The sequence below is a fragment of the Lonchura striata genome, chromosome 2 (genome assembly GCF_050655825.1).
Source record: "Lonchura striata isolate lonStrDom1 chromosome 2, ASM5065582v1, whole genome shotgun sequence".
NCBI classification, from domain to species: domain Eukaryota; kingdom Metazoa; phylum Chordata; class Aves; order Passeriformes; family Estrildidae; genus Lonchura; species Lonchura striata.
In genome coordinates this window covers 130,363,183-130,383,825 of record NC_140704.1, presented here as the reverse complement: position 1 = coordinate 130,383,825, position 20,643 = coordinate 130,363,183, and the positions used below count along the sequence as shown (strand labels likewise).

The 20,643-nt window shown below is 35.9% G+C and overlaps 1 protein-coding gene and 1 long non-coding RNA gene across 3 annotated transcripts in view; one reads left to right on the top strand and one right to left on the bottom strand.

Annotated features, from left to right (window-relative positions):
* LOC146768422 (uncharacterized) overlaps positions 1-11,435 on the top strand; it is a 20,291-nt gene extending 8,856 nt beyond the window's left edge. The window contains exon 2 of the long non-coding RNA XR_014952967.1: positions 38-11,435. This is a non-coding gene — a long non-coding RNA (uncharacterized LOC146768422). The remainder of the gene's footprint in view (positions 1-37) is intronic.
* Positions 830-20,643, bottom strand: ATP6V0D2 (ATPase H+ transporting V0 subunit d2). Of its 2 annotated transcripts, XM_021543271.4 has the most exons (8): positions 20,320-20,640; positions 13,296-13,467; positions 11,254-11,432; positions 8,595-8,674; positions 6,689-6,766; positions 3,298-3,474; positions 1,759-1,836; positions 830-1,248 (listed from the first exon to the last, which is right to left on the bottom strand). In XM_021543271.4, the coding sequence occupies exons 1-8, from the start codon at positions 20,447-20,449 to the stop codon at positions 1,087-1,089; spliced, it is 1,056 nt and encodes a 351-aa protein (XP_021398946.1). In that variant the 5' UTR covers positions 20,450-20,640; the 3' UTR covers positions 830-1,086. The 2 variants fall into 2 exon arrangements, with proteins under 2 accessions (XP_021398946.1, XP_085428432.1); XM_085572306.1 differs by lacking the exon at positions 1,759-1,836 and having other exon boundaries at positions 20,320-20,643.

Below are 20,643 nucleotides of genomic sequence, written 5' to 3'. Positions count from 1 at the left end.
TTGACATCAGATTTTTTTTTTTTTTTTGTCCACTCAGCAGGAAATTGACTGTATTTCTGTATCATACTTACTGGAGGAACAGCCAGCTGAAGAGTGAGATTTGCTGTTGTGCAGCATGAAACTGGGAAGTCATGCAGAAAATCAAGGTATGACCTGTTTGAAAGATAAAATGGCAAATACTTCGAATAGAGTAGGAAGGCAGAAACTCAATAAAGCTTTCAAAATCTTCCCTTTTTCTTTGGCAGAATTAATCTTGTCCTGCTACAATCTGGCTTCAACTGTTCCCTCTATTTTTAGTTACTGATCCTAGCCAGGTCCTCAAATATCTCAGAGCTGGTGTTGTTTGTGTCTGATGTAAAACTGATACAGACTTGGTTGGCATTTTCATTCATGTTTCATAATCTTCTCTAGTGCATACATAAAGAGAATTCTTTGGTGTGTTGGGAGGGGATATTTTTTTTGTTGTGGACTAGACTGATCTAGTCCCCCCATTGTTTGACACTTAGGGTGCTCCTCATTTGACCATAAAGGAAGAAATAGAAACATTTTAATGATACTGAAGTTACTTATTTACATTAGTTGCAGAAAAGAATCCCAGTTAAGATCAAGAAGCTTCCCCTTCAGACTTGTTAAGGGCAATCGCAGAGTTTCTCTCTTATTTGTGTATTAAGTCCTTCATACAATCTGTATGCCATGAGAAAGACCCTATGAGATAGAAGTAGTGGTTTAATTGGCCCTTTGAGAAAAACATTAATTAAAAGCAAAAGCCATTAAAGATCTTTTCAAATGTTGTTGATACAAATCTTGGTTCCACAAAAGAGAAAGAGTATATATGTAAGACATTACAGGAGGTTTTTATTGATCAATTAAATTAAAATAGGCACAAATCTACCAACAAATTTGTGAATAAACCCATTAGTATTTCCTTATGAAGTACTTGTATCTCTAATTACATTACTTTTTTCCTATGGTGATGTATGTAAGGAGGCTCATTAATAAAATTTAGTACATCTGATAAGAGTTAATTTTTGAAATAAATTTTTCTTCTTTTCTATGTATCTTTTCAAGCATCATAGATTCTCAGATTTAGAAAATTGGAATGTAGTTGTTAATTTTGGTTCTGTGTCTCTGAGAAATGCATTCAGCAATCCATACAATATTCCTGCATTCTTGTTCCTTTAACTTCACATAGGCATAAAATACTCCGAAATGAAACTGGTTATTGAATGCAAGCACATTCAGCTTTACCTGTAGAAAAGATGAAACAAGTGTTATGATAAAACATCAAGGAAGGTAAATGTGATTTTTATATGGTAGCTTTTATGTTCAAGATGTCTTGCAGCTTTGTAACCATGATTATATTTAACAATCTCTTGAGTATCACTCTAATTGAAATGTCATCTGTGGAATAATTTTGGTAATAGACTACAGCAATTTTACAGGAAATAAAAGACAGTGGTGAAATACTTTAGTAGATTACTCAAAAGAAATTTAATTAAATGGTGTTTAAGAGATAGCTTTTTGGATAGGATTGATAGCTCTGTAAAGAGTCTTCAGAAGAATGATACAGGATTAATTTTACATAAAAAGGTAAATTCTTCTATTTTGATTTAGCCAAATGTTGACAGCCATCAAAAATCTATGTTCTTGAATAGGAAGCAGCACAGTAGAATCAAAAGCCTGGTACCTCATTCTTGTTTTAATTCTTATTCCATGTGAGTAGCATTCATTTTTGTATTTTAAGGCTAGAAGTTTTACCTCATGTTCAAAAAATGCATCTTCCAGTGTCTTTTCTCCAGTGCCACTCCCTACACCTTCAAACACAGCCTTGTATTCCTAAAAGTACAGACAACCACTTCATGGAAATAAGGTACTTTTGCATTCTGTGCAGCACAGACATAGACACTTTACATTACTTCATAAATTAATCTTTGTTAAGTAATCTTTCTGTATAGAATACCTCCTGTATAGATTACAATTCTACATAAATCAAAAGTTAAAAGCATATAATCAGCAAAAGAAAGAAAAATCAGATTTGTTCTTGTATTTCTTATCATAATTTCCAACAATTTCAAGTAATTTACTGAAGGCACTAAAAGAGGCTTATTGTGGGATGACATGTGACCTTTCACTCCTTTGGGCAGAGAGCACTAAATTTCTTGTGCAAATAGTATCCCTCAGAACCAGAGCTCTAAATGGAGCCAAAATACTGAACTCTGATCATCAAAATACTGAACTCTGATCATCAAAGGCTGCTCCTTTGTATTTCTAGTAGTCAGCTGGATTTGCTTTACTTGCATTAATATTGTATCCAAATCCATTAATCTGATTTTTCATCCTGGAATATTCCATGCAGATATATTTGATTTGATTTCTTAGGTGTTATGTTTCTGTGTAATTTCATTCCGTGTGTGTGTGGTTTGTTTTTCCCTTAATGTAGGAGTGTAGTAGAGGTCTACAACAATGGTTCCAAAATTCATCTAAATAACCCACCATGTCATGAACAGTCTTGCTCCATACCTCACTGACATGATAACTTTTGGTTAAAATGTTATGCTTATGCATAGGAGCAGATGCACAGCTCCACCTTTGTGAGTTTTTTTTTTTTTGTGGAAAAATAAATAGACCAGACATTTTTTGTGTACCTGCTTAGAGGTAGTTTAAATATTATAATTAGACAGAGTGCAACAGCATACAAGAGATTAGTTAATCTAGAACACTTGATCTATTAATTCATAGATCAAGTGTTGCAGATTAACTAATCTTTAATAAAAGCACTATTTGCATCAATATTCACATTTTCATCTACTTCTTTGAATCAATTAGTGATTTAGAGAAAACATTTCAGAAGGGAATTTTTAGGGTATACTGGCAATAAATCAGGTTTTACTAATCAATGACATTAATTGTTTGATCAGCTGAGTTTAAAATGCTGTATGGCTGTGCTCCAAAATCTTGGAGGCAGAAGAAATGAAGTGAAACTCAATTTGGGGAGAGTGAATGGAGTAGGAAGAGTTTTATTTACTAGATGTGATTTGCTCTTACTTAAACATCCTTGTAAGAGGAACTTTGTACTGCAGTAATGTAATAATGTCTTATCTTAATCTTATCTCTTCATATCAAAAGTCTTTGATCCCATACACTTTTTTATGGGAACTTTAGTACCTCTGCTGAGTTTTTTCCTCTTGAAAATTCTTTTAACTTACATGTATACTCTTAAAAATTTTGCTGATGTCAGGCCATGTTAATTAGCTATTTTTATATTGGCTTTTTGCTTTAACAAATTAGTTTACATACTGCATAATATTCTGCAACACGCTTCACTTGCTCGTAGTCATCTGCATTGGCCAACAGGTGTAAGCCTTCTGGATAAAGTTTTCCACAAGTTGGATACAGCTTCTCTCGGTCATCTTTACTCAGCTCAGTGCCAAAAGAATTAATGGTGATGATAAAAGCCCGTCTGTCTGCCTCAAACTTAATATGCAAAACAAAGAATAAAGAGGTGCCATTAGACATCTCATTCTAAATTAGGGTTTTTTTTTAGTAAGTCAAACTATGGAAATTTATTTTTTTTAAGAAGTCAATTTGAGAGCATTGGAAACATACCTTATTTTTGAAATTGCAAATTCTTCTTTGCAAATATGCATTAAATTCTAACTAGAAAATCAAACAAGATTTTGAAACTACAGCTTTTATTCAGTGATTTTTTGTTATTTATATTTTTTGTTCTAAAAATATAATTTCTGCTGCTTCTTTATTTCCTTCCTTATTTACCCAGATGTTGACAAGAAAAAATGTCTTCACACCCGCATGCATAAGATTATGAAATAATGATCTTATAAATAAAACTAACAAAGGAAAGGGCCAAGAATCAATAGTACTGCCCATAACTCAAAGTGCTGTTGATAGTCAAAGTTGAAGGAAAATCCTAAAAAAAGTGTAGTTTCTCAATACACATATTTTAAATGATACTTTGACAAGGAGGAGGGAGCTGCTTACTTGCCAAGTTAAAGTTTTAAGTGATTTAAATAACAGTTAATTTTTAATACATAGAATCAAAGGCTATATTTCTTCTATCAGGTTTAGATGCCTGTAGTATCTGTATTTTTACTGCAGAAGCAGTCTGAAAGGCAATCCAATGTTGAGCCCTTGGGTTCTTATTTTCACAAGGCAAAATTTCACTTATCATTCTTACGGTATGACTTAAAATTGCAGTAGTAAATAAAAAAAAATCATTTCTTCTGTCTGGAGATCTAAATTGACTGTGGTTCTAATTTTTTCCTTTATTCCTTACTTTCATGTTTTAAGAACAGCAGAGCCCTTGCTGATTGCAGGGATTACACAGGGAAAATCTTCCCAAGTGTATATATAGTATACACACATTTTAGACAGCTTACAAAATTTCTTATGCTGTGAATATTTGAGCTAGTTCAAGAGAGAGGTGCTCTTTTCATTTGAATAATAAGGCTGCATTTGCAACACTAATCTGCCACTTTAGCCAGTAAACACGTATTCTCATCTACTCTTGTGTATGGGAACGCAAAATAACAGGAACTTGCTACCTGCTGGTGCTGACTTCTAAGTAAGGAGAAGGAGTAAATAGTAAAGAAGCAATGAGAAGAAAATAAGCGTGCTTGAAAGGATTTGTAGCTAATGAATAACAGGGCCAAACTTCACTTCCTTAATTGATAAAATAAGCCTATTAGACCTACTGAAACAATTTTAGAAAGACAAATGCTTTCTTTTTTCAACTTGTTAAAGCCACATAGAATCTAGGTGTTAGATGTGTAATATTTTGTTGATAAAAAACATTAGAAGCAATTGCAACTAATGGTAGCAGGTGTGGGCTGTGCTTCTGATGGCTTCCAGTTTGAGAAAATTTTCACAGTAACTCCCATCCACTCAGACCTCTCAATTAATCAAATTATTGTCACATGAGGGTCTCTACAGTGAATAAGGCCATGAGGCAATTACTTAGTGAAAGTCCATCTGATTGCTGCGGGTAGAGGTGGAATCAGGGGATGATTGATTCCATTTCCTTAGTGCATGTTTGCATGTGGTTCAGAATTTAGCACGGGGCCATGCTAGCAGACAGAACTTTAGCTGCAGTGCAGTCCTTCAGTTTCCTGCCAGATTCAGGGCTAAACAAGCAGCATTTGCTGTCCATGGTGGAAAAGAGATCATCAGTACTCTTAATAAGGAAATTTGGCACATGTGGTGGTCAAGGAGCTGGGGAGATAAATACCTCAGCCTCATCTGTAGGGTCAGGTTGGTAGTTTTACATATAAGATTACAAAATAAATAGCAAGTATTCTTTTCAATAATTAAACTTGTGAGTTTTTTGTGACTCCAACCATTAGCAGCCTGTTCTGTGTGTCTCTTCAGGTTAATAAAATGTTATAGAAAAGGAAATCTTCTATAGAAAAGTTTAGCTTCCTGAATGATTGGCATTAGATAGGGATTTTAAAGAAGCTTATCATAGGCTAAATTGTTACCACTGATATAAAGAGAGTTTTACCACATGCTTTAACTGATGTTAGTAAGTAATGTGCACTGAGCAGGAATTTATGTTTAAAAACAAACTTTCTGAAAAATCTGAATCAACTATGCCAGACAATCTCTTGATTTTTATTTTTAAGAAAAGTCAAAATACTTATTTTCTATTCAATTTAACTTGATTAAGAGCATTTTGTTTAGAGCATAAATTAAAACATTGTGACCTGCTTAATGAAAATAGGAAATTGCAATCCCTTTTAGGACATTATTTTGTTAAATGTAATTCAGACACATTCTTCCCTCATTAATGAGCTCCCAGGGTTATTATCTCTCTTCTAAATGCAAACTTTCAGTATGATGTCATCAGACCTCATCAGTGAATTTTTTTTGGTTTCCAGGGTGTAAAATTGATTATCCAGAAAAAAAGACTCCTGGAAGCAAATGGGTGGTCTGACTGTCAGCCTCTGCAAAGAATTGTGATAGACTAAGTGAGCAAAAAAAGAAAATGGGACCTGAATGCTGAGAATTCAATTTTAGAAATTTCTGTATCTTTTATTAAAAAAAACAGAGACAAAAATATCATTCACAGATGCATGTATGCTTTGGGGGAAGGACATTAGGAACTTTGTATGCCATGGAAAAAAATATTAAACTTTGCTTAGTTGAGGTAAAAATATAACACAGAATGTTCTATTTTTATATGACACTAATTCCAAAGGTCACTCAACTCTAACCTCAATCACTAATTTTAATAGGAAAGTAAACAAACATATCAGTGCCATGAAGCTTGAAGATTATTGATTAGTAAATAGACAGTAATGCCAGGCTTTAGCTATCCCAAAATCAATAATCAACATTTTTGGCTTTTCTACATAGTGGAGAGAAATGTTAAAGGGCAACAAGTTGTGATTAGTGAACTATTTCTTCTTTTCTGCTCTCTGATACAGAAAAATATTAACTGAGACTGGCTCCTCCTAAGTAATGGTCTAGCTGCTTTTCTAGTCAAAAGGTAAAAGTCATCTTTGAATACACTATTCATTACATCTTAGAAAAAACAGGTATATTTAGAGGAGAAGCAAACATTTCACAGTTACCTTTGCAAATTGAGAGAAATTGAACAGGAAGAACAAAGTGAGATAATTATGAAAACATTGTGGAGTACTTTAATGGATAAAGATTGAATTTTTCTTACCTCAAGAATAGGTCTCATTATTTCTGCTGTAGTACCACCTTGTTTTTCACAAAACTTATAAAATGCCTCAAGGTAAGACTACATGAAAGAAGAAGAGAAATATTTTAAATGCTGCTTAAGACCTGGACCGGGATTGCACATAGCCATGAATCTAATTTTTAAATACTTCCATTAACTTTGATAATTCTACCTATGAATTTAAATTTTAAGTATGTGCTTAATTACTTAGTTCAGATGAAAGTTGAAATATTCAAATGCAAATGTCTTGTTTTTACAATTTGAGATCAAATGTTTCCAAAAATTGTAATAAGAAAAATATTATGTTTTACTTGCTCTCTAAAGAAGGAACTTTTTGAGCTCCGTTGAGCTCCCACTGCATAATAAGCAGATGGCTAAAGGAAACTCTTCATTTATAGTGTGTGGAGGAGGGGATTTGGGCATATGCCACGGCTGTTGGGCCAGCAGGATGAGGATACACAAACTAATCCCTACTGCTCTACCCTAAACCCTGGATTAGGACAGAACAGCAGACAAAGCTTCTGTAATACTGGCCTGCAGAGTCCTCTGGTCTATTAAGGATTCTGGCATCTTCACCCATTTTAAAATACCTGTACAGGAAGGACATGAAATATATCCAAGATGCTGTATGCTGTTCTACCTGCTTCTCAATCTCCCAAAATACTGCATTAGAGAACATTTATGTTAAAATGCATTTGCTACAACTTCACACAATCTTGTTAGGAGCTGTCGCTAACTATGCAATTAAGTGAATTTTAAGTAGATTCATCTCAAGGGGGATCTACTGCACAGAATTATGCATTAGGTTCTATATAGTGGTATCTGATAGAGCAGAAGCAATTGATCACATTGACAGCTGAAGTAAAGGAGAAATTATCTATTAATAATTTATTAGTGTTTGTAGAATAGTCCTAATACTTAGATGAGCAAGAAGAAAAAAAATAGATTTGATAAGTGTTAATATATGGACATCCTCACAGGATATAGAAATCAAATATGTATGTTACTAAATTGGAAAAAGTGTGTAGTATAGTAGTGCTGTGAAAGAATTAAAATACATTAAAAAATTAATATATGTAGGCATAATTGATGTTGTAATGAATGAGAGAATTAGTGAATGCTTTAAGCATTAAAAATTGGCTTTGGAATTTAAAAATATAATTTGTAAGACAAACAGAATTTTATTTTCTTTTCTCCTAGTGCAATCGGATCACTTTAAAAATACTTCCTGCAATCTGGGGAATTCACTGTAAAAGAAAGATGGAGAAATGGATTGGAGTATGTATAGCCCTTAAAGAGACCACTGTAAGAGTAGTGACCTGTGTGCCAAGAGTTGTAAAGTACTTTGAAAATGCAAGGCCCATGTTAGATGCATATCCTTGCAGCACTGTGCTGTAACAATGCAAAAAATTATTTTTAAAGGAAGAAAATTATACTAAATCCCTAAGTAAAAATCATGTTAGCTAGACTCAAAACCATTAGACCCTTTCAAACCTCATCTTCCTTATAGAAATAAAGATAGATGTTAGCCAAAACCAGTCTCCTCACTGAGGAGCTAAAAGTTCTCTGGCATTTGGTGGCTGAGTTACTCATAAACAAATCTGGATCTAGATATTAGCCTGCCATCTAGAGCATTTTCATTAATGAAGTATTAAATTAGAATTTGGATGCAGACCTAAAATTTGAAAAGTCCCCAAACAATGGAGTAGAAATGGAAGCAGCTGTGTTTCATTTCAGGACTTGAAATCAACCAGATGACCTTAGACAGCTTGCTTTATATCACCATATTTCTGTTTCCCCATCCATAAAACAGGGTTAATGATACTGACCTGCTTTCCTGAGACATTTGATAAACCCCAAATATTATAATTTTGGTGAAAAGACTTGCCTTGTACAGTTTGTTGCGCATTATTTCGATGTTCATTTCATCAAGGTCATTTTCAGACAGGCAGTCTTGAAAAAAAGCAGCTGAAAGCAGAGTTTATAACATAGCAGTGTAAATCTGCATGCTGATAATATACATCTCCTGTCTATTGCTCACCAGTGTGTGAGCAAGGATCCAAGGGTTCTGTTGTACAAGAAAGGGTGATATAATAGAGAGGAAGAAAAATCCGCTTGATTTTCCCCTTATCCTCCTATCCCCTCCTTTTTAATGAGAATCTGCAGTGAGGGGAATCAATCAGTGCTGCAGCCAGAGCCCATGTCTCCAGAGAGAATCAAATGGGAATGCTAATGAAAATACTAATCTTCTCTAAAGTTTATAGTTTGGATATTATGGAGATTTTCTAGTAAGGAACATAAAAAATAATTTTTGTCTGAAATCATGTGAGTATTCTGCAATTGTTAAGGAGCATCCTCTTTCCTCTTTTCCCTTTTCTTCTTTGCACATGTAGTGTGGGAAAGACAACAGGTCGCAGCTGATAAAGGGCACATGCTTTGTCCTTGACCACCTGTGGTTATTGGTCCTCTGCAGAACTAGCTAAAGAGCAAGCTTTTGAGCAGGGAGGCAGTGGATGAATTTCACTTGTGCAGCTGGACCATATAAAAATATGATATTCATAACCAATGTGTGTATTTTACTGTTCCTGAGCTAGCCCAGTGGGGCAGAGCAGTACCATATGAAGAAGTGTTTTCCCAAGCAGTGGCAATGGAAGATGGTATTTACAGAAAGGATGTGAGCCTGGCCATATTTTGTGGTCTTATCCCTTCCTACTTTTCCAGCACCCAGAGCTTGAATGGAGAATATCAAGAAGTATAGCTCTGAGTGTTCCCTTCCCTTCAGTATCTCCTTATAGATCTATTGCCCACAAATTTGTCTGATGACTTTAGAGAATTGACAACACTCTCTTCTTTTACGAACTAGTTTAGCAAAAAAAAAAAAAAAAAAAAAAAAAAAAAAAAAAAAAAAAAAAATTCAAGAAATTTAATACCAGCTGTGTGAAAACAGTGGTTTAGCTCACCTTTTAAAACTATTTTTCTGCTGGCACTTGGTCTTCTGAAGGATTTGGTGAGCAGCAGTTCATAACTCACTGTGAACAAACCACTGCTCTCAGGAATCTGTAAACCATGTTGATATCTCTCATCAGCTTTGTCCACTCCCAACTGCAGTCTGGACTTTTCAGTCTGTCTACACATGACAGCACTGTTCATTTTAGCTGTCCTGTTCTGTCCCTTCTCTGATTTCACTGTACAGTGTACCAGTGCCCAGGCACTGGTGGCAGTGTGCTGCAGGGTGGTCTCTGAGAGGAACAGTCAGGACTGGGCTCTGCTGGACACAGGCAGCTCCAGCTGGGACCCACCAAGGGCACAGCCAAGCCCCTCAGTCAAGCAGGTGTATCTGAAGGGGACCCACCTGGGATTATCCAAGGCCTGGTTGGAAGGGGCTCTGAGCAACCTGGTCTAGTGGAAGGTGTCCTTGCCCATGGCAGGGGTGTTGGAACTAGATGATCTTTTAACTCACTTCCTACCCATTCTATGATTCTATGGCTCTAAACTCCCCCTGCTCTTTGTGACTGCCCTGCCTGAATGGAGGGATGCAGTGTAACCTGTAGGGATAACAGGGGGACAGAGAGGAGGAGCCTGGCATGAAAGAGCAGCAAAGGATGGAAGAAAGGCATTTTCTCCAAGTTTCTCCAAGTTTTCCCCTAAATGTTTCATTATTTTCTGTTTGTTTCCTTATATATCTGAATCAGTAATTAATTATGTTATACATATATAAATCAGTAATAAATCAAGCTAATTTCCCCACAGATTTAGTCTGGTTTGCCTTCAACAGTATTTTGTGGGTGATTTCAACCCACAATCTATTTTTTCCACCTTTTTTCTCCCCTTCGTTGTGCTGAGAGTAGGGGGTGAGCAAGTGGCTGGTTGGGAATTTTTTTCTCTCTGAGGCCAATCTATCTCACCTTTTTGAGAAGCAGAACCCAAAACCTCTCACGCTACTGAAGATGAGGGCACATAATGGTTTCATATACATTCAAATACATCCAGTTCTGTCTTATTCTCAGTGCCCTTCACAGGCTATTAGGTTTTGTTCATGTTGGCTGCTGCACCACACTGAGCAGAGTTTCATCTTAATTTCACAATGTGACATTCCCAAACGTTACACTTTGCTCTTAGATTTAGTTCTTCAAAATAGGACTTTTCTTTATATTTGAACCATGCCCAAATCTCAAGAGAGAATCTGGGTTCTACCACGACATATAATATTTATTAGCATCTGTCTGCTTGATCCTTAGTGAAGACATATTTTTTAATACAATGTAGGTGTTGAAATAAAAATATATATGTTTTAAATCAGTGACTAGAATAGAAAATATATACATTGCACTTCTTGTTTTTTCTGAATCTGCTACCTAAGGTGGATATAGAAACTACTAATAAATGTTAATAGAATATGTCCTGAACACCACTTCAGATGTTCTTGATCTACAATTCAAGATTTGTGTTGCCAAAATACAGAATATCCAGTGGGAAACATCCTGTTCTAAAGAACACAGGATTAGTAGTTTTGAGAAAAAAAAAAAAAAATAATTCTATGTTTTTACCTAATGGTGTGTCAACCAAAATTGCATTGAAGAGTTCAGTAGGGTTTGAGGCAATGCTGACTGCTTCCATTTGCTCAAAGCTCCCCAATGGATGGCACTTGGGAACAAGTTCAGCTATGGGTCGCTGATGTAATGTGCCAGTTATTAAAAGAATTACGTTGTCAATCATATAGCTGTATCTGTATTGGAAAGAAAAAGTAAAAATAAATTATTTTTATAATCAGCTTTCACTTGACAAAATAAAAAGCCAACATTTTTGAAAATTAGCCATAATACTGAAGTATTATCAGAATGTATGTTCATTCTGTATCAATAGCTCATCAAAGATCAACAGAGTTTTAAAACAGCAAGTAGATAACACAGCACTAGTTTTAAACCTGATTGATACCTGACTGAAATTACTAATTTAGAAAATGTACACTTTTAAAGAAGGTGGTACTGATACATGACTATAATAAACATAACAGGTGAGAGATGTAGATTCACTGTAACAAGTGACAATGAGTGGTATCCAAAGCAAATCACCTGAGCTAGCAACTTTTCAAGGTTGGTATTTTTTTATTTCATATATGCCATCTGGACAAAGAAATACATGGGAATCTTGGCACTAAAACTGCGGAGTTCATGTAGATGGTCCAATCTTAGGTTTTCTTCTCACTCAGTTTTAAACATCTTGCCATGAGGAAGCTAAAAACAGGCTCTTACAGATTTCTTCTCTATTATGTAATTTTTTCTTTTGAGTAGAAGTTTTCTATCAGCTTTATACTGCTTTTAGTGTCAAAGGGGCTGAGAAGAGTCTTGTCAGTGACTCGGAAATTCTCTTGAATGCCAGTCTTGAGTTCACATTGTTGACTAAGAACACAGCTAGAAATATACAGGATTAATATGTTCTCACCCAAAATATGTGACAAGGACTTGAAGATCTGGTGGAATGTAGTTCAATGATTTGTGTGAAATATCTTTAACCAGTGTACCCATTACTTAAAAAAAAAACAACAATGTGCAAAGACTGTGCATACACATCTATACATTTATGTCAATGAGTGTGAGAAAAGAACTGCCAAAACTTAATGCTTTCATTTTTCTGTCCTTGAAACAAAATGTAAACATTGTTTGCCCACAGGCGTCCTAGGACAGCCTTCAACATCCTGTTAATATATCAGCCTAAAAGTGATCAGCTACACATGACCAGAAGAAAAAAAGATACTTTATTTTTTACTGTTATAATAAAAATGGTCCTTGAAATTTAGTTGAACAGATAATTGTCCTTGTTAGTATATATTAAAAGTATAAGATCAAGGGGAGTAAATAGGTAAAATATCATGCTAGTATTTTGCTAGTCTTTGTTGTTATACTGTTATAAAGCAGATCCTTGTTCTTAAAGTTGTTTAAGCCACTTGTTTGCAAGTTTCATCTATTTATGATGGCATTGAGATCAGAGCTTTCTCTTCATCCAGCATCAAGCAGCAGCCAAGCTTTCAAATAAAGCTACTTGGCTCCAAGTACCTTGCAATATGCCATATAAAGTCTCCCTGGTTTTTTATTTGGTTCAAGTAGTATAAAAATTATGACAGATGTACGATATGTTGTCTTTCCCCTTTAAAAAAGGCATACAATTTGCCACATGCCTAGGAATTAAATCACTTCCCTGTACCTCATGAAATTATTTTTTTTTTCATTAATTACACCCCCCCCGCAATGTAGTTTTCCAAGTTATCTGACATAGTGTTTGAAAATTGTAACAATTTTTTAATTAATTAATTTTTCTGCCACTGTTCACATAAAGAAAACTGCTTCTGTTCTTTAAAATAATTAGATGTAAAGACAACAGCTCTTCATACACACATACATTTTCAGAATTTATAGTAGCAAGCAAAGTATGTAAATGTAGCAGTATCAAAGTATTTTTGATGTTTTTTTAAAGCTTAGTAGAAATTCCAGTATATTGCATTTACACTATTTAACTGCTTTTTTCTGTGTGATAAGATATGTGGTAAGCTATTTTACTACTATGCGGTAAGCTATGTGGTAATATTACTTACGTGACAAAATTCAGAAAAGTGGCAAGTGGTTCAAAAGCATGGTTTCTAAAGTAATGAAATTCTGTGAGTAGTTTTGTTTTCAGTTTTTCATCGATGGTGGAAACAGTGAGAGGGCCAGTTTCGTTAGCCAAGAAGTTGCCATAGTCTGTAGTCTGTAGATGTAACTTCAGATCTGAAATCAAATTCAGGAAAGATCATGAAAATAAACTGCCATATTGTCTGCAACAAATTTTTTTAAAAATTTTAATTTCTAATATATTTTTATATTAAGCAATTGATCATACTCTATTGGAAATTTTTTTGCATGGATCTAATATAGTCTAAATGCAAAATGGATGTAAATTTGTACTGCCTTCTACCAGTAAGACTTTCTTCATACTGTAGGAAAGAACAAATAATTTATGCCTTTGTCAGAAGTTTAACCATCAGCTTTCATTTTCAGACATACCAGACAGGCTGTTACTCACTACTGTCTTAGTCACTCCCTCATCAGGTTTGTTCAATGTTTCGATTTTACTGATTTGCACCATTATAATGTGTCAGTTGTTTTGTCTGCTGCACTCTCATGAACTGTATTAATAGGAATAATCCTTTAACTTTGGTAAGATCTTAAATAATCCCAAGAAACATCTAAATCTCAAGTAAGATTATAATCTTTTGTTATCAGGCTGCCTGAAGAAGTGAACACATCTTGACTAGCACACATTCTGGACTCCAAATGGATTCTGCAGTGGAGCACTTGAAAGGGGAGAGTTTACACTTTCTTATCATTTCTGGTTTGGCTTTCTCTGATTTATGGCTGCCACTAGCAAATTCTAAGAAGCTGTTCCAGAAACTTGGGTCGTTGTGACATTTTCTGTTTGAGCTTTCAGCCCTGGTGACTGGGGAAGAATGAGTTGTTTTGACCACAAAGTTAAAAGAAGCTTTCAGGATATCATAGAATTAATATGACAAATTTTCTCTGCTAGCCATTTTTTAGCAGGAGGCATAAGCAAGCATTTGAATTAGTTCTTGATGTTCAAAACAGTTTAATGTTTTCTTTTAGAAAAGGTCCCACTGCAGAGCATAATTGTGCTCAAATGCTATATTAAAACTATCGTAAATTATAGCTACTATTGTAAATTATAGCTTGGGACACTGTTATATGATTTGGGCATTTATAATAATTAGATTTCTATGTGAAATCTGAACTGATAATTAGGAAAAAGGACAGCAACACTCCCACTGATGGAAAGAAGGTTGTACCTGTAAGGAAGTTAATTTGCAGTTAGCAAGGTAAGCACTGATCAGTACAGTAGCCACTTTTGCCTATTTCCCAGTGTGTATGCTTCCTTAGTATGCAATAAGGCTGCCTACACTGAGACTTAAGGCAAAAGAACTCATACAGTGTGAAGCAGACTCCTACATTTAGCACTGTAGCTTACTGAGATAAACTATTTCATAGAGTCTTCTATGCAAGTTGGCTGTCCCTCAGGGTTGCTCAGTCCTGTCCAATCTGGCCATGAATGTTTCCAACCTCTCTAGGCAACCTCTTGCAGTGTTTAACCGCTCTCCTTTTAAAATGTTTTCTCCTTATATTTAGTCTGAATGTATTCTCTTTTAGTTTGAAATCATTGCCCCTTGTCCTATTGCTACATACCCTATTAAAAAGCTTGTTTCTATCTTTCTTGTAATTCCCTTCAGATACTGAAAGTTGGCAATAAAGTCTTCCTGGAACCTTCTCCAGGCTCAGCAGTCCCAACTGTCTCAGCTTTTCCTCGTAGGAGAGATGTTCCAGCCCTCTGATCATCTCTGTGGCCCTACTCTGGACTCACTCCAACAGGCCCAAGTCCTTCCTTCCTGAGCTGGGGACCCTGGAGCTGGACAATGCTCCAGGTGGGGTTTCAGGAGGGCAGAGCAGAGGGGGAAAACCACTTCTCTCCTTGCTTTAGGTGCAGACCAGGATACAGTTGGTTTTCTGGGCTGTGAGCACACATTTTCAGCCCACGTCTGACATTTTGTCCAAGAGTAGTAGACATCCAAGTCCTTTTCCAGAGGTCTGCTCTCAATTCTTTCAGGCCCCAGCCTGTGTTGATACCAGAGATTGCCCAACCCAGGTGCAGGACCTTACCCTTGGCCTCACTGACTCTTGTGAGATTCCCATGGGCTCACTTCAGCTTTGCTGGGTCCCTCTAAATGACATCCCATCCCTCAGTTGTGTCAACTGCACCACTCACTCAGTTTGGTGTCACATGCACCACTCAGTTTGGTGCCACCTGCAAACCTGTTGACAGTGCCCTCAATCCCACTGTCTATGTCACTGATGAAGATATCAAACGGTCCTGGTCCCAGAAAGGAGCAGGGGCTGCTCAGCACTGAGCTCCGTCTGGACTTTGAAGCATTGCCCACTACTGTCCCCATGCAACCACTCAGCCAGTTCCTTATCCACAAAATGTAGTCTATTCATCAAATCCATATCAAATCACATAACACACTTAGAAAAAGTCATAGTTTCAGTACTGACTTTGATGTAGGAAGAGGAGAAAGAGAATACAAATATGAAAAAAGAAACACAATTGAAGAAAAAGGGAAAAGTCAGCAAGACTGAGATAAATAAAAATGCTGTTATACACAGAAATTAGTCTATGTAAGACCAAGTTTTTAAAAGCTCATTAATATTTTGATTTTACATATACATTTCCTGTGAAAATTGTTCATTCCTACTTTTCTCCTTTTTTGTTGCAAAGAGTATAAAAATACTTGGCATATGCTCAGATTAGATAATACTACTTTATTAGATGCAGAGCTCAATTCCAACTTTTCTCAATTTCTTTTCAGATAAACCACAGATATCTGCTTTAGCCACACTGCGTAAATGCCTTTCAAACACAGTACTTTTCAGGTGTTAACTGCACAAAGCAGACTGTAAATATCAGCCCCAAGTATTGAACATTCTGTATTGTGATTAACATCATCATAAGATGAACAGAAACAAAAACCTGCTGATCAAGAGTAGTTTCATAAGATTTTGTTACTGTTCCTCAGTTCTCTGATTGAGTGGATTCATAAACCATGCCTTAATATAAGGCATGAAAAATATTATCTATAATTCATTAAGTAGCCTCACCCATCTCCCAAAAGCTATGGAGGAAATGTTATACCCAAGAATGTTTGGTTTATAACCCTGACAGTCACACAGCCTGCTTTATAGATAGATTTATTTAATTGAATAAATAAATGTCAACATGCATACTGAAGGTAAGAAAAAATATTCAACTCTATCTCATGGTCTTGGCCAAAACAATCATCCACAAGCTCCAATACCATATAATATCAACCAGGAATGTCATAATTAGAGTTCACATCAAGACAGAGTTCAGTGCAGCTTAGAGACTGCACTGGTTGACCTAAATTGCAGTTCTTTCTTTGCTATGGCTGTCAGATGCTTGCACTAGTGCCATGACTGGGTGACTAAGCAGGAGTAGATGGCTGAGCATTACAGGGGCCTCAGACATTCCTGTTCACCAAAACCTCTTATTGATGGTAGCTGCCCTTTTCTCAGGGTCTCTTGGAGACCTACACAAGACTCTGGCCTTTGTCTTAAAGATCCCTAGGAAAGAAAATTCCTGTATTTCAGCTGCCATCCATTCATTTTGATTGTCATCCATCTGCATTGCCTATTTCTTAATTAAATTACATGCAGGAGAACAACTTATGTATGACCTTAAATAATTATATGAGTTTACTCACAACTGAACAGCAAACAAACACAATCAACTAAAGTATGACCAAAAGGAATTAATGCACAGAGGGAGACTAGTTTAAGATGAATGCAGTTAAGACAGGAATGATCCTGATCAAAAAGAAAGAATAAATATTGTGAGAACTTTAACAAAGTGTTAACCTGGTCTCTTGGCATCAAGTTCATGGTAATTTGTCTGACCCCTCACAATAACCAGCTAGGTGCAGTTTTCTTTCAGGTAACACTGTTATTACAGCCACCATGTGCTGGCAGGCCCTGACTCTGGTAAGTTAAGTAAACTTGTTTCAGTGATTCTGTCGGGATGAGAGTTGAGATGCTTGTCCTTCTGTGACCTAGCCTCCTTTCTACAGAGCAGAAGTCTTTCTATCACAGAAAAAAGCAAGAGAAGAACAAAATAGTGCATTTAAACACCTCCACACTCCCACACCCCCATATTCTACTTCAAGACTGTCAGTGAGGTTGCTCTGGGAACCTCATTCCCTTGAAACAGATGATGCCATAGGGCCAAACCAGTAGCAAGCAGCCCATGAGGTAGCTCCATGGAAATCATAGTTCAACCAAGCCAAAGAGGATGTCAAAGTGGGACTGAAAGCCTCTCCTCCTGTCTGTATGGACCTGAATCGAGAGGACACAGTGGTATCTGTTAGGTTTTTTTTAATTTCCATCTCGCTTTTACACTTTGTGATTATCAAGCAGATGGAAAGCACTAATCTACAGTTTTTCTTGTGGTTCTTCAGTAGTGATGTTATGGTTTCCTCTCTAGAGATACCAAAACCACTTTGAAATTAAAAGATCTTTTTGCTTCCGTTTATGGGTTACTTTGAGTGGTTTTGATTTTTGTTTTCTGTTTGTTTGTTTTAGCATATTTATAGTGTCTTTAGCTAAGGTCATTTTTGTGGTGTTGTGCTAAGCCACAGAATGCAGAATAGGGTAAATTTATTGCCTTTTAAGGTGGAGGCATGATGGCACTACTGAGCAAACATCACATCACTACAGCACAGATCCTTGTGCTGAATATTTCAAATTTAAATAAAAGACAATGTATGAAATTTACTTTAGAAATTTACTTTAGGTAGGGGTCTGTGGGTTTGATGCACTGTACACTCATGGTGAAAGTTCAGTATTACAGCATCCTACATGCACAGAGAAATAAGTGTGTTTAGCATCATGTAGAAATCCGTTATTTTTATATTTCTTATATTTTCATTATAAATAATACATTTGGTAGGTAAATGGTGGGAATCTGTTAGCTGTCTACAATAAGTAGAAAAAAGTTACAGTGGTGAAAAAGATGCCATTGAACAGAGAGAAAGGGGAAGTGACAGTGGGTAGTAGAGATGTGCTTGTAGGAGGGATGCTGAAGGCTGCTGCTGCTATTGATGAAATTATTTGCATTTTAAAGTTGAATGAACACTATAAAAAATAAGTTTAGAAAATAAAATGAATTGTTCTTCCTATTATAAATTTTAATTAGGAATGGTTTTTATCTCTGTTGTTACCTGTCCATCTGCTGCATGCTCTTAAAAATATTAAAGGTTTATATATCTTAGAAATATTTGAAAACTACCTCATGGTGGTAAATAACTTCCTTATAGCATGACTTAAAATTTAGGGTTTTTTACCTATTCTAAACTTAACGTGAGAAAGTATTCTTTTGTGAAGGGTCCAAAAAAATCCCTTTTGCTTATATGTTTTTAACTGTATCTTTTCTTCTTATTCAGAAGCAACCAGGATTTTCTTCCTTCATGAAGCTTTGGATGACATCATTTATTGAGCTCATTTGCAGGGAGAAGTGAAGTGACAACACAGTTTAGTTATTCTACCAAACTGTCCTTTGTGTCTTTTATAGATGTTTGAAGCTGTTACCTTTTTTGAAGTCTGTATACTTATGCAGCAGGAATTTTTCACTTGAAAATTAAATACAATATCAGTATTTTCTGTAGAGTCTGTAGGTTGCATAGATCACAAATGCTGGAACAAACAGGGTAAAGAAACAGTTGATTTTGTCCAGCTGACATAAGGAATAAATTTCATTTCTCAGTATGATTGTATACATCTGTTTTGTGTGAACTGCCATTGTATTTAGTGGAGAGCTGGTACATCTCTCCAGGTTATCAGCAGAAGGAGACACATACACTTGGTCTGTTCAGTAGTGTCTAGGTTCCATTGACTGTATTGATAAACTCTTCTTTAACTATAAGAAGAACTTTATTCTGCAGACAGGTAAATATCTACATGCATTTATTTAAATGTAGTTGTTTTAATCTGAGAGATGAATGGCAAGCAATCTTCCCAGATTTATGTTATTATTTCGTTTAGACAGCCTCAAAACTCTGTTGGATATAGGAATCATCATTCTTTCCTTTTTCTTACTCCAAACACATTACTGCATGTACAAATCAGCCAAAGCATAAAATAGAGTGAGCTTATTCATTCTCCTTCTTCCTTTTCCAAATTGATCTAATAGACTGCAAGTTATAGAAATTGAGTGTACAATCATAGCTTTCACTTTGCAGTCAAGAAAATGAGCTTTATGTTCCTTTAGAAAGGTGATTTCTTCCTGTTGCGTTTTTTTCCTGTCAAGTGTCTAAAGGTATGTCATATGATTCTTTGGTACAAGTCTGTCTTCATCAGGCTGTGACCAGTCTTGGCCACAGCAGAAAGCTGTTTTGGAAACTACTGTGTAACTACTGTGTGTTCTCTTTATTACTATGGCAAAGTCACCTTGAAAACCTTGAAAAGAGCTTTTTTTTTTTTTTTTTTTTCCCTATTTCCCTAAGTTTTATCTTTGAGGAGTCTAGTTTTCTGTTCCTGGTAAGCTGAGTCTCCACCACTTCCCTAAAACTCAGGAAGTAAAAAATTACTAAAATAATGTATTTTATAGAGAAACTCAGAGCCAAATAGCAAGCTTTTAAAAAGATTTTGGAAACTGTTTTATACAGCTGAAATGGTATGAAAGTTCCAGACCTGAACTGTTCTATAGCATGGTTAAAATCTGTGAGAAGGTTGCCAATCTCCGTAAAAACTCTGTGCATGAGATCTCTAAACCTTATCAGTAAACAAAAAAGCCCCATTGTCTGCATTGCTTAGCAAATTACAGCCTGCACACAAATCACAGTCTATGGAAACCTATTAACTTAAATACGAGAACAGTTCTTCAAAGGACGTCGGGATTGTCTATGGGTTTAAGATAAACTCTCAGTAGTTCAGTCTTTTACCTTCCCTTCTTCAAACACCTAAGCAACAGTATTTCTCCTGAATAAAATAAATGATCAGACTTACCTTCTAGTGTCTCACACTGAGCTAAATTGACATAGTCCGCACTTGTCAAGATCCCAGCTTTGAACCCTCGGACCAGACCCTCCAAATAGCCATGGTCCACATTGAAGTAAAACTCTGAGTATCCTGGCATGGAGAAAGAAGATATTTCTGGGTACTTGATGGCACTGAATGTCTGCCACCAACTGTTTTTCCCCTCTTTGGAAGGAGTGACAAATAGTCACGGAATTCCTGCCAGCCTATGATTGTGTTTTACCAACTGGTTTCTTCCTGTTTCTTGTTCCTACTGTAGTTCCAGTACAGTTGATGCTTACACAATGGCCAGCC